Raw genomic sequence first — 16,198 nt, forward strand, 5'->3', positions numbered from 1 at the left:
TCAGCTAATGAAACAGTAAGAAATACAGGTGAAACTTGTTCTTAAAATAAGTTCTGTCCCATATTTGTTAATAGTACTTTCAAAAACAGAAGTAGTAATACCCCTTTTACAGATTAGATGTCTAAACGTCTTTAAGTACTAGGTCATGAGTTAAAGATCAATTTCCCTCAACCTGAAGGTGACAAGAGAAACACCTGGTTAGTTCATCACAACCACTTATGCTTTAGTTCAGTGAAAATAACAAGGCTGAAGTACTCAGTTTAGATTCTCTAAAAGTATCCTATAAGAGGGACAGAACTGCCTTGCTGACAAATCTCATGAGTTCATTGTTTGGGAGAGAACTGTTTCAGAAATACCTACATGTTGAATTCTACATTCCAGTCAAATGATAGAACTGTGAACCTCCAGGATGAACCACTGAGTAAGTTTTGATTCATATGAGAGGAAGGCAGGCAGCTCAAGCTATCACTGCTCCTGATGTCCACACATTTAAATTATAGACCTGTCTCCATGCAGCATATGTGAGAAGTGACAAGTGGCATGACTCTAATCACACAAACTACTACAATGGATCATGAGCAGCTGTTCTGACAACAGCTGTATATGATGAGTGATGCTGAATCACCTAAGAACTCCAGCTTCGACCCCATGCTACCTGAACCTCTAGGTTCAAAAGAAAACATCAGAGTAACAACAGACAAGGCTTAGCTGCAGAACTGCCCTTAAGGACCCTTAAGCTTATGGAAAGAGGCCCTGCTCCTACAAAGGCTAGCCTGAAAATGACTCCCTTACCAAGAGAGGTGCCGAAAAACAGATCCCTTGGGGCCAGAGTAGGGGTAGGATGCAGATTTGTTACAGTACCAGAGGGCCATCATCTTTTCAGAAATGGGCTAAGAGTAGCTACTAACCCAGAGGCGACCATATTTTCAAAATTAGCTAGTAAAAAGCATTAAAATAAGACACACAGGGACTTCCCTGGTGGTGCAGTGGATAAGAATCCGCCTGCCAATGCAGGGGACATGGGTTCGAGCCCTGGTCCAGGAAGATCCCACACGCCACGGAGCAACTAAGCCAGTGCGCCACAACTACTGAGCCTGCGCTCTAGAGCCTGCGTGCCACAATTACTGAGCCTGTGTGCCGCAACTACTGAAGCCCACGCGCCTAGAGCCCGTGCCCCGCAACAAGAGAAGCCACCGCAATGAGAAGCCTGTGCACCACAACGAAGAGTAGCCCCCGCTCGCCTCAACTAGAGAAAGCCCGAGCGCAGCAACAAAGACCCAACACAGCCAAAAATAAATAAAATTAAACCTTTAAAAAAAAAAAAGGAAAACAAGTCCAAAGTCTAATCCAAATCTGTCCACCCCTTAAATACACTCGGATTAAATGACCAAGCAGTCACGGAACAATGTCAGCCAAATGAGTCCATCCAACATTTTAAAGAAACGGTTTTGATGACTGATGACAACAGAATACTAAAATTATTAAGCAGTTTCTCCTCATCTGACACGCCCGACAGACCTATGAGGTAGATGTGGAAGTTCTTATCCATACTCTGACAGGGAAACTGAGGATTAAAGAGGTTACATGACTTGCCCAGGGTCATACTGTTTGAAAGTATAGGCAAAGGAACTTCAGGCCAAGTCTGATTTCTGGTCCAATGCTTTCCACATCATGTTGTTGCTTTACAAACGTGTGTATTAAATGCGGTAAGGAAAAACACGGCAAGAGTCAGCAGAGTGCAAAGACAGGCCCAGAGCAACAATTTAAAAATATAAAGCTCTTCAACAGTTCAAAAGCTCATCTGTCAAGTAGTTACTGAAGTAAAGCTGGTTAGAAACTTAGAAAAATCAGGGAATGAATGACTACCAAAAAAAGTCAATGTAATCATTGACAGAATTCCTAGAAATAACTCTGAAATAAAAGCACTATTTAGTCCCAATTGTTACTCTGCACTGCTCCTTAAGTAATCATACAATGTAACATCAGGACATCAGGTAGTGGCTTTAAAAGGGATCTAATCCAATCTTCCCATTTTACAGAAGAGAAAACCAAAACCAAAAGACAACTGCCCAGGGTCTTAAGAAAGTAAAGCATGGAACCAGAACAAAATCAGGTCTCCACTGGGGAGTTTATTTCCAACTACGTCTTTCTCAGACTGCTCCCAAAGTATTATACACTATGTTTGATTTTAAGGGGAACTGCCTAGCCCCTGGGGGTAGTACAATAAAGAGCAAAGCAGATTCTAGAAAGTGTCCAGAGTAGGAGAGTGAGAGGTTTAGAGATGGTATTTACTAATGAGGAATGGTTGAAAGAGGTTATAAATAGTTCCAGTTACTGGAAACCAAACTGGGCTACGTTAAGCAAAAAAGAAAATTTACTGGAAAAGCACCTTTACTTGAGTACCTCAAAGAACCTAACGATGCTGGAACAACTAGGCCTCATTCATTTGACTCAAGCCCCAATCCTTAGTCTGTTTCTCTTCAAAATTTTAGATTCTCTGGAGAATGTGATGATCCTTTCTTTGGTCAAAAGCATTCCTGTCTCCTATTAACTGCAACTGGAAGGGCAATTGCCAAAGAAGTGAGAATCATCATGGAAGGCAGCTCCTTCACCAGTACAGAGATCTTGAGAGCAGAATAACAACCATGAATCAGTTTCTAGAAGGCAACTTTTGGATGATCATTACTACACAACAATTACAGCCACTACAAAATAGAATAATCTGCCTTTTAAACATTCAAGCAATTGCTGGGGCATCTGTCAGGAATATTAATAAGATTCTGAATACAGGCAAAGCTATCCTGTTAGAAGTCAGGATAGTGGTTACAGGAGGCAAGGTGGAGCCAAGAGGGACTTCTGTTTCTTAATCTGAGAGCTGGTTACTTGGGTATGGGTACAAAAGCTAAAGCGTACACTTATTACTTTTCTGTGTGTGTTATAAGCCAATAAAACATTCAAAATTTTTTTTATGATTTAATGACCTCAGCCACCTTGAATAAAATGGTAGCTAGGAGATGGATGAGGACAGAACAAGGCTTTTAACACATTTTTTTTAAGTACAGGGGAAAAAAGGTCGAGCTCTATTTTATAAGATGGTACATTACAGAATAACTTATACCAGATGCAGAGGGGGAAAAAATTTCAGGAGGAAATGGGACTACAACAATTGTTATAAGCCCTACAGAGATGCCCTATAAAGAAGGATGTGAGAGGCTCAAAATTTTGTAAGGCAACTAACAAAGCACAGTTTCATGTATTATCACCTATCCTTTTTCTATTATGAAAGATACGGGGTGGGAACATACTCAGCTGTTTTATAATTGGTCCAACAGATTCTAGTGCAGACGCAAGCCTTTTTCTCACAAAGCATTTAATCTGCATATGACTGGCAATAGGTTTGCACAAACTAGAGCCACATTTTGAGTACTATAACCAAGAAAAACTGCTTAGGCCTCACTTCCATAGACCGCCCCCCCCATCCACTATTTATAAACAATAAGTTTTGATAGAATAATTTCCTGCTCTTCATATATTAAAACCAAAAAAAGGAGACTTCAGAGTAGAAAGGAAGAAAAACACAAAAAGAGGGCAGGCTCTGATGATCAGCTGTTGATACAGTTAACCTACTATTCTAAGAAAACAACATTAAAAATTAATCACTTTTGCTCTCATTTACAGATTCTGAAGGTGACCTCTTAGATAACATTCCTACTTATTTTTCCTAACTGAAGGTAGAGTGAATCCTTGTAGCTTCAGGGAAATGCTTATCTGCCTCCCTTGCTTTTTTTAGGGTTAATGTTAGCAATTGGTTCTAAGCAGCAATCAGTCTTAAATGCAAAAGCCTCCCCACATCAATTCTTCTGCAGAGGGGTGAACCAACATTAACCAATGGACCATAGGACCATGTGAAAGGAGGTAAGGGTCTGATTATTCATAAAAGCTTCAGAGAACAGGTACTGAAAGAACTGTTCAGCACAGTTCCACAACATAAAGATACATGCATTCATCTTCCTAGGGCAATTACCAATGAAGCTTGCAGAAGAAAAGAAGGAAAACGGAACAAGGATAAAGAAAAATATTAGCAACAGGGTCATAAGTTAAAACTTATGGCAAAATTAAGTGGGCATAGAAGAACCAGAGATGATGGAAAAGTCTCCATCTCACTGGCAAAGAGCATCTTGTGAAACTGGACTGTCCAAAAATTAACACCTAGAAATGACATCTAGGTAATGACAGGAGTTCATCACAGCAATCCAAGGCAACCATAAAAGATGCGTTCAACCATTAGTTAGGAAAGCATGCCTTCTAGTTTATGACTAGAAGAAACACAGAAGCTAAGTGAACATATCAAAATCTAAAAGAAAAGAGCAGGGGAAGATGTTAGCATGCAAGAAAAGAAAAACAACTGTTTAACAAAAAAAAAAAAAAAAAAAAAAAAAAGAGGCACATCACAACTAGAATTACTGATGTAAAGGTCAACAAACCGGAATGCTTCCAATATGGAAAAATGGCACCCAAACGCAAGTCAGAGCAACCACAGTCCCCAAGAGAATAACTCAAGAACCAAGTCTGAGTTTTTTAAAGCTCTCAGAAAGCCCACAAGGTAGAATACCAAAAGGAAAAATAAGAACAGGACAACTAAATCCAAACAGAACATCTATGCATGCAAATCGAATTAGAACAAAAAGATGCGGATCAAAACCTAAAACCTTCTTCCAAGCGATAACCCTGCCAGAAGCCCATCAATACTTCATAACTGCAACCCTAGACCTGTAAAAGAAATAAATTCCAGATGAGACACAGGCAGCTAAAGGGGCAATTCCGAAGCAACCAACAAGAAAGGCTCTCCCCCTGACCTGCTTCTCAGCTTTTTAATCTCAATGTTTGAAAGATTATCATGCTTCTACTAAAGAAACTGCTGAAAAATTTTTCAGAAAGACACAGCAGTCAGTGAGATCCTACTCAGTCCTAGACCCAAGGGCCAAAGTAAAAGATCCCCTCAAAATGACACATGAGTCCATTCAAAGTACTCCAACAGAATTTGTCAACTCTACATTCCATTTTATGGACAGTTATTAACCACCACTGAGATTTCAAGATAGATCTGTCACCTCCAAGATATGATTTCTCCAGGATTCAAATTAAAGGATCAGAACTAAAAAACCCAAAAAACCACATCTTTATGCTTCAGAACCTGTAAGAAAAAGTCCTTGAAAGTAATGTTATAGCATGTTATTTAAGATGTACCCAAAGTCACCTGACTTAGTTAAGAGTGAAACAAAGATATTTATAGGGTAAAATGACAATCTGGATAAAAGACTTTAACAAGTTCAGAGAAGGGTGTACTAGAGATAATCTGTGTGCATGTGTGTGTGCTGGAGGTGAGAGAAACTTGGAATTTAAATTTCCAAGTTTTAATAGAAATATAATAATTTCAACTCCAGATAACAAAAATATTGGTAGACAAAGAAGCTCAAGATATCATTATGGAAGGAAAGTTTAACAAAGAATCTGTAAAGAAGGGTAGCTCACTCTGTAACATTTCTAGGCACAAGGAGGCAATAAAGAAGGGCGAGTCAGTAGGAGTTAATAGAGAACTGGACCATACATATCACTGATATGTCTCAGAACAGAGTAAGAGATTAGACAGACAACACAGGTTATAATCTATTCTTTCCTACTTAAATAGGAACACATGAGTAACACTGAATTAAAATTTGAAAAGTAAGTCAAGAGGAAGTTGGTAACTGGATAATGTGCTCCTGGCACAACTGAAGATAATTTACCTACATCATCTATCAGTCAATATGCAGAATAAGTTTTATAGTACACAGTCTGAAATGAAAAATACTGTAATATTTTAGAAAGATCTTGGCATGGGGCTTAAAAGTATAATAATGTCTTCTATACTTATATAATGCCGAAATAAAATAATGACAAACGTATACTGAAGTAAAGGAAAAAAACAAGAGTTCTTTCTTCTTCATCTCATGGATAAGTCAGCTTGAAGGAAATAGATGGGAAAATGAAAGAGAACTTAATAGGAAAAAGTTTTTGACTACGGCAGAAAAAGAGAAAAAAGAATGAGGTAAAGGAAAGATTAAAGAATGAAAATTCTTTCCCACCAGAATAGGGGAAATAACCACTTAGAAAGAAAAAAGGAAGCAGCTATGCAGGCATACTTACAGCATAAATATAGGATAGAGGATGAAGTGCTGGGACAATACTAGTTCTGATAAAGAATTAGCCACTTCTGGGGAGATGGCATGTTAAATTATGACTTAAATCTACATCCTTAAAGTCCCAATTGTTTAACTAAAAAATGCTTTCAGAAAGTATAATCAGTTCTCATTAGAAGAAGGCATCCTCAATTTATGTGCATGTGTATTTTGCCCCCACTCTCCACTCCTAAATTCACCTTTTAAATAAGCAACAGAAGAATGCTGGTGAATGTCTTATTACCTGCCTAACCAAAGATTAAAATCAGATCTAAGAATAAGGTAAGATACGATGTTATATACCTACTTGAGGAAATCACAAAATCACAACTTAACTCTTGTGGCATAGGAGAAAAATTCTACATAGAATACAGATTTTTCCAAAGACTAGATTTTGTTGTGTATATATGTGTGTGTGTTAAATGTTCCTCAGGTATACCTCTGAGAGGGGTGTAACTAATTCTTAGGACTGTATCTTAAAGCAAGAGTCAGTAAATTTTTTCTGCAAAGAGCTAGACAGTAAATATCTTTGGCTCTGCAGGCCCTAAGGTGTCTGATGAAACGTCTCAATTCTGCCACTGGAGTGCAAAACAGCCATAGACAATACGTAAGTGAACAAACATGGCTCTATTCCAACAAAACTTTATTTATGGATAAATAAATTCTATTTGAATTTCATATAATTTTCACGTCACAAAACATGTCTTCTTTCGATTTTTTTCCCCCAACCATTTAAAAATGTAAAAACCATTCTTAGCTTGAGGTCCATATAAAAACAGGCAGCAGGCCAGATCTGGCCCATGGGCTGTAGTTTGCTCACCACTACCTTAAAGAATGACAAACCTTATAAAATTATTTCCATAATACTGTACACTAATTTGATGTCTTGTGGCTTTTTTTTTTAATTCCTAAGAAACAAGATTCCCTAAATCACACAAACATCACTAGAAATACACTGTTAGGAACTGACCAAAGTAACTTGCAACCTTTCATGAAAGATAAAGAGAGGTGCTCTACCAGGACATGGAAGCAACCTAAGTGTCCATCGACAGATGAATGGATAAAGAGGATGTGGCACATATATACAATGGAATATTACTCAGCCATAAAAGGAAACGAAATTGAGTTATTTGTAGTGAGGTGGATGGAACTAGAGTCTGTCATACAGAGTGAAGTAAGTCAGAAAGAGAAAAACAAATACCATATGCTAACACATATATATGGAATCTAAAAAAAAAAAAGTTCTGTAGAACCTAGGGGCAGGACAGGAATAAAGATGCAGACATAGAGAATGGACTTGAGGACACAGGGAGGGGTAAGGGTAAGCTGGGAAGAAGTGAGAGAGTGGCACTGACATATATACACTACCAAATGTAAAATAGAGAGCTAGTGGGAAGCAGCCGCATAGCCCAGGGAGATCAGCTTGTGCTTTGTGACCACCTACATGGGTGGGATAGGGAGGGTGGGAGGGAGACGCAAGAGGGAGGGGATATGGGGATATATGTATACATATAGCTGATTCACTTTGTTATACAGCAGAAACTAACAAAATAACGTAAAGCAATTATACTCCAATAAAGATGTTAAAAAAAGAGGTGCTCTAGGAAGAGGTATGATGTCGAATGCAGATTTCTCAATTATTTGCTCCCAATATATTTCAAGATAAAGTGAAAGGCAAGAAAATATGGATTGGGGGTGGGGGGGAGTACGGTGATACTTATGCCATAACAGAAAACTCAGTCAAGCCACCTAGACATTTGCTAAAAATAAGAGACAAACATTAGTTCTGGTTCACATACATGTTTGACCGAGATGTTCTTGATATAAGACAATATGCAACACATTCTGAAGCTCATACGTGTCTATAATCAAAATGTATTTCTTAAACCACAGGAATTTGCGAAATAGCCCCACCATTCATGCCAGCCATGCCATGGCATGCCATACCATTTTCTTCTCTCCAATTAATATCCTACCTTGCATGTTCCTGAACTCCCACAATCTCCACTTCACTATCTGAAGAAGCAATATTAATTTCTTCATTGAGTGGTGCATTGCCAGCAGATGTTTTGTCACTTGCTAGGAATCCTGGATCCAAATGACCTGAGAGAGAAAGGGAAAAAAATAAGCACTACATTTTGACTCCTTATAAGCAGCAGGAACAACTCACTGACAGATTTCTCCTCCCAGTTTAATCACTGAAACAGAATCTCCTCATGAAAGCTTGCCTCCGCGAAACTGTTACCCATGTCAAGGAAACTGGGCAGTGTTCTGTTAAAAAAAAAAAATTATTAAACAGAATACATGCACATTGTTAAATGAACGTTGAAACAACATGGACGTATATAAAAGTAAGAACTTCAAGTTTCTCACTTTCTACTCGCACCCCTTAGGAGAAAAAACTTTGGAGTACTCTGACAAATATGTATATCCAGCTATAGGTATATATAAACTGTAATTATACTCTACTTCATTCTGTAATGCTTTTTGCATTCAACTCTAGTCTGCTTTTAAATGACCTGCATATGACAGGTTTGCCACCACTTAGAGGTGTCAATGGGGTTCTCTACTGCTTATCATTTTAATAGAACAAAATTCTAAACCAGAAAAGCTCAAAAGGGGACTTCCCTGGTGGTGCAGTGGTTAGGAATGCGCCTGCCAATGCAGGGGACATGGGTTCAAGCCCTGGTCCGGGAAGATCCCACATGCCATGGAGCAACTAAGCCCGTGGGCCACAACTACTGAGCCTGCGCTCTGGAGCCTGCGAGCCACAACTACTGAGCCCATGTGCCACAACTACTGAAGCCCGTGTGCCTAGAGCCCATGCTCCGCAACAAAAGAAGCCACTGCAATGAGAAGCCCGCACACTGCAACGAAGAGTAGCCCCCACTCGCCACAACTAGAGAAAAGCCCACGCGCAGCAACGAAGACCCAACGCAGCCATAAATAAATAAATTAATTAATTAAAAAGCTCAAAGGCACAAATGGAGTAAATAACAGAATCATTAATATCATATTTATACTGGGATGCCTTATGAAAGACTTTACAATCTTCTCTCAATTTTAAACAATTTTAACAATTTTCTCTTAAGGAATGTAGATTTGACAAAATCGGACCCAAGGGAGTTCTCTGGCAGTCCAATGGTTAGGACTCCAAGCTTTCACTGCTGAGGGTGTGGGTTCAATCCCTGGTTGGGGCCAAAAAAAAAAAAAAAAGGGGTTAAAATTCAACCTATGTACTCAGCTCTTGAATGTTCTGACTTAAAAGGATGAATTTTAGAATATCTAGGAGTTAACATGGAATAAACACAGCTGCAACACGTACAAATTTTCATTTACTCTTTAAAGGCTATTTTTATTTGAATATATTGTCATCTGATACAAAATTATTTCTCCCTATTTAAAAAAATAATCCCTTGTGACACATCATAAAAGCTAAACCAATATAAATAAGATTTTATGTACACAACTCTCTCTTCCGCTCTCACCTCACTCACTTCAATGCTTCAAGGTCATTAAGAAACCTTGTACTTTCATGCTCCTGCCAACTTCTAGCATAACCCTTTTGGAAAACCATGGACATCCCAAAGCAAAAGCCTTACAATTTTTACACTCTCTGACCCTGTAATCCCATCTCTGAGAATTTAGCCTAACAGAAAAAACTTTAAATAAGCAAAGTGTCATGATGTCAAACGATAGTCACTGGAGTGCTATGTAGATATTTGGGAAAAGTGTATGTACAGCATACAAAGTTACATATAACAAGATAAAAATATGTATGGGCTAGTTAAAAGCTATGAAAAGTAATCAAATTTGAATATGATTGTGGGTCTTTTTTACAATTCTTTAATATTATTTTTACTTTTTTTCTTCAATTGAAAATGATGCACATATGAGAAAACAGAAGATTAAAAAGGCTTCTAGATACAACTGGTGATTGAGATTGTATTACAGTCTGCATAGGCTTGTTAACCTTCTGTATTAAAAAATAATCTAGATAGGATTCTACGTGGTGTGGGCAGTGGTGCTGAACCCTACAAGCATACAAAAGGTGGCATCCACCAGACAAAACCCAGTTTTGTTAAATCTAGGGTGGTTACTTAAGTGGAATTGGTTAAGTCTGGATTTGGTATACCTAGATTCTTGCTCTGACTCCAATACTTTGCTTGCGGCCAAGTCTTTTATCCAATTTCTACTTCAATGTTGTAGTTAAGACTGTCGTCATGCACACGGTTCCTACTGCACTGCTATGGAGGAATACAAATTGATAGACTCCCTTTTTCCCAAACCTTCAACCTGTCCATATTCAGTATTTCGAGCAGCCTTGCTTTGCACAGCTATAACAGTCTACTTTATCTATTTGTTTCTAAAATAAATACTTGTTTATGATATGCTGTGCACTGTGCTCAGTGCCAGGAATACTACAGGGAATAAACAAGGGAGGCAGTTTCCACCCTCAACGAGCTTACAATATAGTCAGGGATAATAAAAAGCAGTCCATTGCATTATGGCTTGAAAACTAGTCTGATAGGGAGGTAAATAATAATGCCCTGGATGCACAGAGAAAAGGAATGTTTCCTGGACTTGAGGATAATCAAGGACACTGAGCTCTCGGGGAAGAGTAGGCACAGGTGAAGGGAAGTACCATAAGCAACACTGTGTGCCCTTGAGGGTACAGAAGTTTGGTGAAATTTGGGATAATGGTAGTTAAAAAAAAAAAGTAATGAGAAATGAGCTGGCAAAGTCAGCAGAGGTCAGATCATGGGTAAGGAGCCTGGACTTGACCTTGAGAAGTAGGAAGCCAATGAAGGATTTCAGCAGAGGAATGACATGATCTGATTTTGTATTTTGAAATTTTTCCTTTTGGAGTATGGAAATGGAACCAGTAGCAGGGCAAGAAATACTAGAGGCAAGGAAAACAGACTGCTATAGTTTCCGGGGTGAGAAACGACTATGGCTGAACTAGAAAAGAAACAAAAGGAGGAATATTGTGTTTCTGTAAGTACAAAGGGTGAGTAATGTTGGGAATCAGGCAAAGTAAAAACGATGCCTAGGTTTCTGATTTAGGTAACTGGAAACAGTGCCATTCAGTGCACCAATGAACATGTGAGGGTGGTTGCTTAGGATGATGATGTGCTTTTGAGATGTCCAATAGGCAGTTGAAGGTACTACCGTTCTAAAGCTCAGGTCAGAGGTCTAGAGAGGAAATAACAGATTTGGTAAGTCCTCCCAATAGGTGGGGAGATAAAGGTCATCCAGAGGAGTGAAGGGGGCTTAGAACAGAACCTTGATAAACACCAATAATTAAGGGATGGGCACAGAAAGAGGAGCTCACCAAAGTTCAGCAAGAGACAGAGAAAGAAAATCTGAAGACATGAAGCCAGGGCACCATAAAAAGAGCATTTCTAGGAAGAAGTGCTTAACAATGCCCAATACAGAGGCACAATAAGAGGAGGAACTAAGTAGAGGCCACTAGAATTGGTGATAAGATGACCATACATGACCTTGGCCAGGGGAACCTCAGAGGAATGATGGGTCTGAAGCTAATGTAGCAAAGCAAGCCGAAGAAGGACGGAAGGGGAGGAAGAGCAGACACATTTTAAGAAGTCTGGCTATGCAGGAAAAGGCAATAGACGGTACTGAGAGGAATATGGGTTTGAGGGAGGGGGATGCGTATGTGCATGTAGTATTTTTACTGGCCATATTTAGAAAAAAAGGCAGAGAATAGCTTTGATGGCAGAAAGCTGAGGTAATCTTGATCTGTAAAGAATGCAGAAAGGCCATCTGCAGAGCACAGGTGTGGGTAGGGCAGCAGAGTCGGTTTAGAAAAGTGAAGTAGCCACTGTGAAGAAAGAATGCTGCCTAAGGAAAGGGGGAAGGTGCTGGGCAGCACTGAGAGCCAGGATGAGATTGCAGATTAAGAAGTTAATATGACCCACAACTTTCCAACTACATGAAAAATCATCTCCAGTGTGGATAAAGGCTGTGAGTGTGCATCCAGAGATCAGACGTGGCCAGATGGGTACAACAGGAAAGCCAACTATACGAGGAGCTGAGGATATCGGTAAAGGAGAGTTGGGCTTAACATATGCTAGATAGGGAAAGAAATGCAGCTAGGGGGAGCTGAAAAAGGACTGGGTGATAGGTTCAATGAGGTAGAGGAATAGTGCAGTGGGAGTAACAGTAGGAGTCCAAAAACGCCACCAGTGCGAAATGAGAAAGCATTAGGAAGAGGTAGGAGGAAAACCAATGGTTATGAGAAGTAAAACGTACTTCCACTCTCCTCGCCACCCACAAAATATACAACCCTCTGGGACCATCCATTTGTCTGTCTTGTCCCCTACTCAGTTGTTATTCTCCTTTGCTCCAGCCACCTACTACTCCCCTTCCTACAATTTTTCCACTCCACTGCCCTCTGGAATGCCAGCTCTATGGAAAACGGCACTGAACCTTCTCTTCACCTCCTTGTGGAAACCTGACTTTCCTGAAAATGCTGCCTCCCCTGCAGGCCTCTGACTCCTACACCTCAGGTTGGGGATCAGGATCACTTACAAATTACTGTCCTCCATCCTCATGTACCAACACCAGCAGTCCTTATCTTCCAAGAAGTTTTCCTTTCACTCTAGAAGTTTCACTCAATGTGAAACATTATTGGCACTTAGTTTCTTTCTTTCTTCCACCTCTCTCCTTCCCCTCTCCACTTTAAGTCCTGCTATCACTATTACTCATTATTATATGAATGCTCATTATTTGTATGGACAGCCACCCCCAAGCTCTCCATGCCTACTCACTAAAGCAAAGAGTAGAGAGCCCCAAGAGACACTTAAAACCCCCTGTGGTAGACTCACAGCAAGGGGCTCAGCCCTAACCAGCCTAAAAATAAAGAAGCTAATTGAATTAAACCAACCTAAAAAGGCAAATTGTAAGAAGTCATGGTTGCTATAACCAAACTCTTCTTCCTTGATTATTCAATGCTTTTAAACAACAGAAATTAAGAAAACACAACAAGAACATGACAGAATTAATTAATTCCTAGTAGCTCTGTGCCCAGCTCTATTTCCACAGTTCTAATTTATAATTCCAATGTGTGGAATGTTCTGTGAAATGTCTCAGTCATCAATATTTCCAAATAACGAGTCTTCATTGATTAGGCCCCTCATCCTGACCCTATCAACTACATAGCCTCATTTCAGATCAGGAAGTATCATCACTCTGCCTTTTTCTTTTTTAAAGAGGGACAAAATGAAAAATTACGATGCTACTTTTGCTCATAATTTTGTATCTTAAGAAAAGCCATCCCTGGTGGCGCGGTGGTTAAGAATCTGCCTGCCAATGCAGGAGACATGGGTTCAAGCCCTGGTCCGGCAAGATCCCACATGCCTCGGAGCAACTAAGCCCGTGCACCACAACTACTGATGCGCTCTAGAGCCCGCGAGCCACAACTACTGAGCCTGCGTGCCACAACTAGTGAAGCCCACGTGCCTAGAGCCCGTGGTCTGCAATAAGAGAAGCCACTGCAATGAGAAGCCTGTGCACCGCAATGAAGAGTAGCCCCCGCTCGCCACAACTAGAGAAAACCCGCGCACAGCAACGAAGACCCAACGCAGCCAAAAAATAAATAATAATAAATAAAATAAATATTTTTTTTAAATCTTAAAAAAAAAAAAGGAAAAGCAAGTTAACTATCACCAAAAATTAAGATTCTTCTAACGTTATTCATCCATTATGTATTCAGAAACTAATAATTTACATATTGCTTTTACATTATCAGATCAATCCAAACCATTTTGGCGGTGCAATTTTGGCCATAAAATTTATAATCCAAACTTGCTGGCATTTAGTTTTGTTAAAGAACCTGTATGATGCTCTAAAACTGATCACTTAAAATCAGGGTCTGCTCTTCTAGCCATTATCTTTATTGCTTGGTCTAAAAGTCAGTATAAGATAAAACAGGGGAGGCGGGCAGGGCGGGGGGTGAGATGGAGTGGGAGGGTACAAATTTCCTGGTGAGTGTTAACAACTCTAGACTAATGGTGTGAGTGTTCTACCACACTTCCTCTCAGAGTCATTAAATAAAATGTGCCACTCAGGTAACAAGTCAGCTGGGATCCACACCAAATCTGGGGGATCCCATGCTCTATAAGAGACACCATGGCATTCTCCAACAGCCAGGAATGCATCCCCTCCTCTATTTCAGAGCCAGGACAATTAGTCCTTTTCTCTCAATGTAACCCTCTTCAGCAAGTCACACATTCTTTTGGAAGCTCTAGTGCAGAGCCCAACACTCTTCTGGCCTTTGGGCCATACCCACACTGCACCAGCCCCCCTTGACCTCAAAGGAATCCAATGGCAGAGCAGTGCCTAAAGCATACACAAAAGCGAGTCAAAGATGTTTATAAGGTTCTTCAAGTACTGTCAGTGGTAGCAATCTACTCCTATTCTAGAACAAGAATAAGCTCTGTAGAAAAAGTGTAAACACCACAATTACCATATATTAAACTGAAAATAAAGCAAAGGATTTATATTTAGTTATTGTGGCAGCTGGTTGTCTCTGTGTAGGTCTTTCCCTGTGTAGCTCTTTGGAAAGATAACTGCTTTCACTCTATAAGAAAATTCTAAATTTTTGTCCTCCCACTACAGATCTTTTCAACACATAAATAAATCAAAAAGTAGAAAAGGTAGTGATTAAATTATCATGGCAAACATTTTCTTTTTAAATCATATATCTACTAAGAACTAGTCCTAAGACTATTTGAAGTATATAAAATTACTACATACTGGATGACACTGGCATGCTAGCTATAAAAAGGATTACTATCTTAAATCACTACTCATTTAGCTTTAAAGCAAACAAATTATTACCGTGTGTTAAATTTTTTCAACAAAAATATTAAAAACTTTAAAAAGTGGGAGAAAAGGAGATCAGAAATCTAAAATCTTACAGTCCACATGTGCCAGCTGAACAAGAGGAAACTTGATCTCCTTCACAAGACTTGATACAATGATTTTAAAGTGCTAACAATAGAGGGCTTCCCTGGTGGTGCAGGGGTTAAGAATCCGCCTACCAATGCAGGGGACACAGGTTCGAGCCCTGATCCAGGAAGATCTCACATGCCGTGGAGCAACTAAGCCCATGCACCACAACTACTGAGCCTGTGCTCTAGAGCCTCCAAGCCACCACTACTGAGCCCGCATGCCACAACTACTGAAACCCGCGCACCTACAGCCCCTGCTCCGCAGCAAGAGAAGCCACCACAATGAGAAGCCCGCGCACAGCAACAAAGAGTAGCCCCCACTCACTGCAACTAGAGAAAGCCCGCGTGCAGCAATGCAGACCTAACACAGCCATAAATAAATAAACAAACATATTAAAAAATAATAGTGCTAACAATAGAAACATGGTCATTCTGGTCTGACCATAAAACACCCTACTCTAAGAACAGGAAACCCAAGATTTTTTTCTCTTCACTACAACTAAGCTTGTATTACGGACAAATCAAGATTACCAGACCTATTTTAAGGATGGGGAAAATGCTCATAGTCTACCTTCTTAATAAGAAGGCTGATGGAAAAAATGAGATCATTTGTTTAGAATTTTTAATTTCCAGGGAGGGAGGACCTCTAAATAAATTTAGTGTAATGATTATAAGCCTTCCACACCAAGAGTACTTCAGACGTCTGCTTCTTTTGGCCTCATCTACATTTATGTTTACAGTGAGCTATTATTAGCAATAAACAAAAATTAAGCTATTTTCAGATATACTGGTACAGTTTCCTAAACATGTCCGATGCAAAAGTTATTAATAACAGATTCCCAGACCCCATTTCAGATCTATTTACAAGATTTTCAGGGAGAAATCTAGGAGTTTGAATATTTATAAGCACTCCAGGTAATTTCTATGCTCAGGCCAAAGTTTAGGAAATACTGCAGCAAGAGCAACTCATTCCAGGGCAGGAGAATAAATTAGAAATCCACTGAC

General features: G+C 39.6%; 1 protein-coding gene across 10 annotated transcripts in view; it reads right to left on the reverse strand.

The window, feature by feature from the left end:
- The window catches only part of ARK2N (arkadia (RNF111) N-terminal like PKA signaling regulator 2N), a 110,409-nt gene that overhangs the window by 34,357 nt on the left and 59,854 nt on the right, over window positions 1-16,198 (reverse strand). For all 10 annotated transcript variants that reach the window (XR_014233936.1, XR_014233937.1, XR_014233938.1 and 7 more), the window contains one exon: window positions 8,195-8,321. Coding sequence is in view for 6 of the 10 variants with exons in the window: in XM_082353355.1 (XP_082209481.1) it covers window positions 8,195-8,321 (127 nt within the window). In the remaining 4 variants the exon portion in view is untranslated. The remainder of the gene's footprint in view (window positions 1-8,194; window positions 8,322-16,198) is intronic.

Source organism: Balaenoptera borealis (genome assembly GCF_965194805.1).
Source record: "Balaenoptera borealis genome assembly, chromosome: 14".
Lineage (NCBI taxonomy): Eukaryota > Metazoa > Chordata > Mammalia > Artiodactyla > Balaenopteridae > Balaenoptera > Balaenoptera borealis.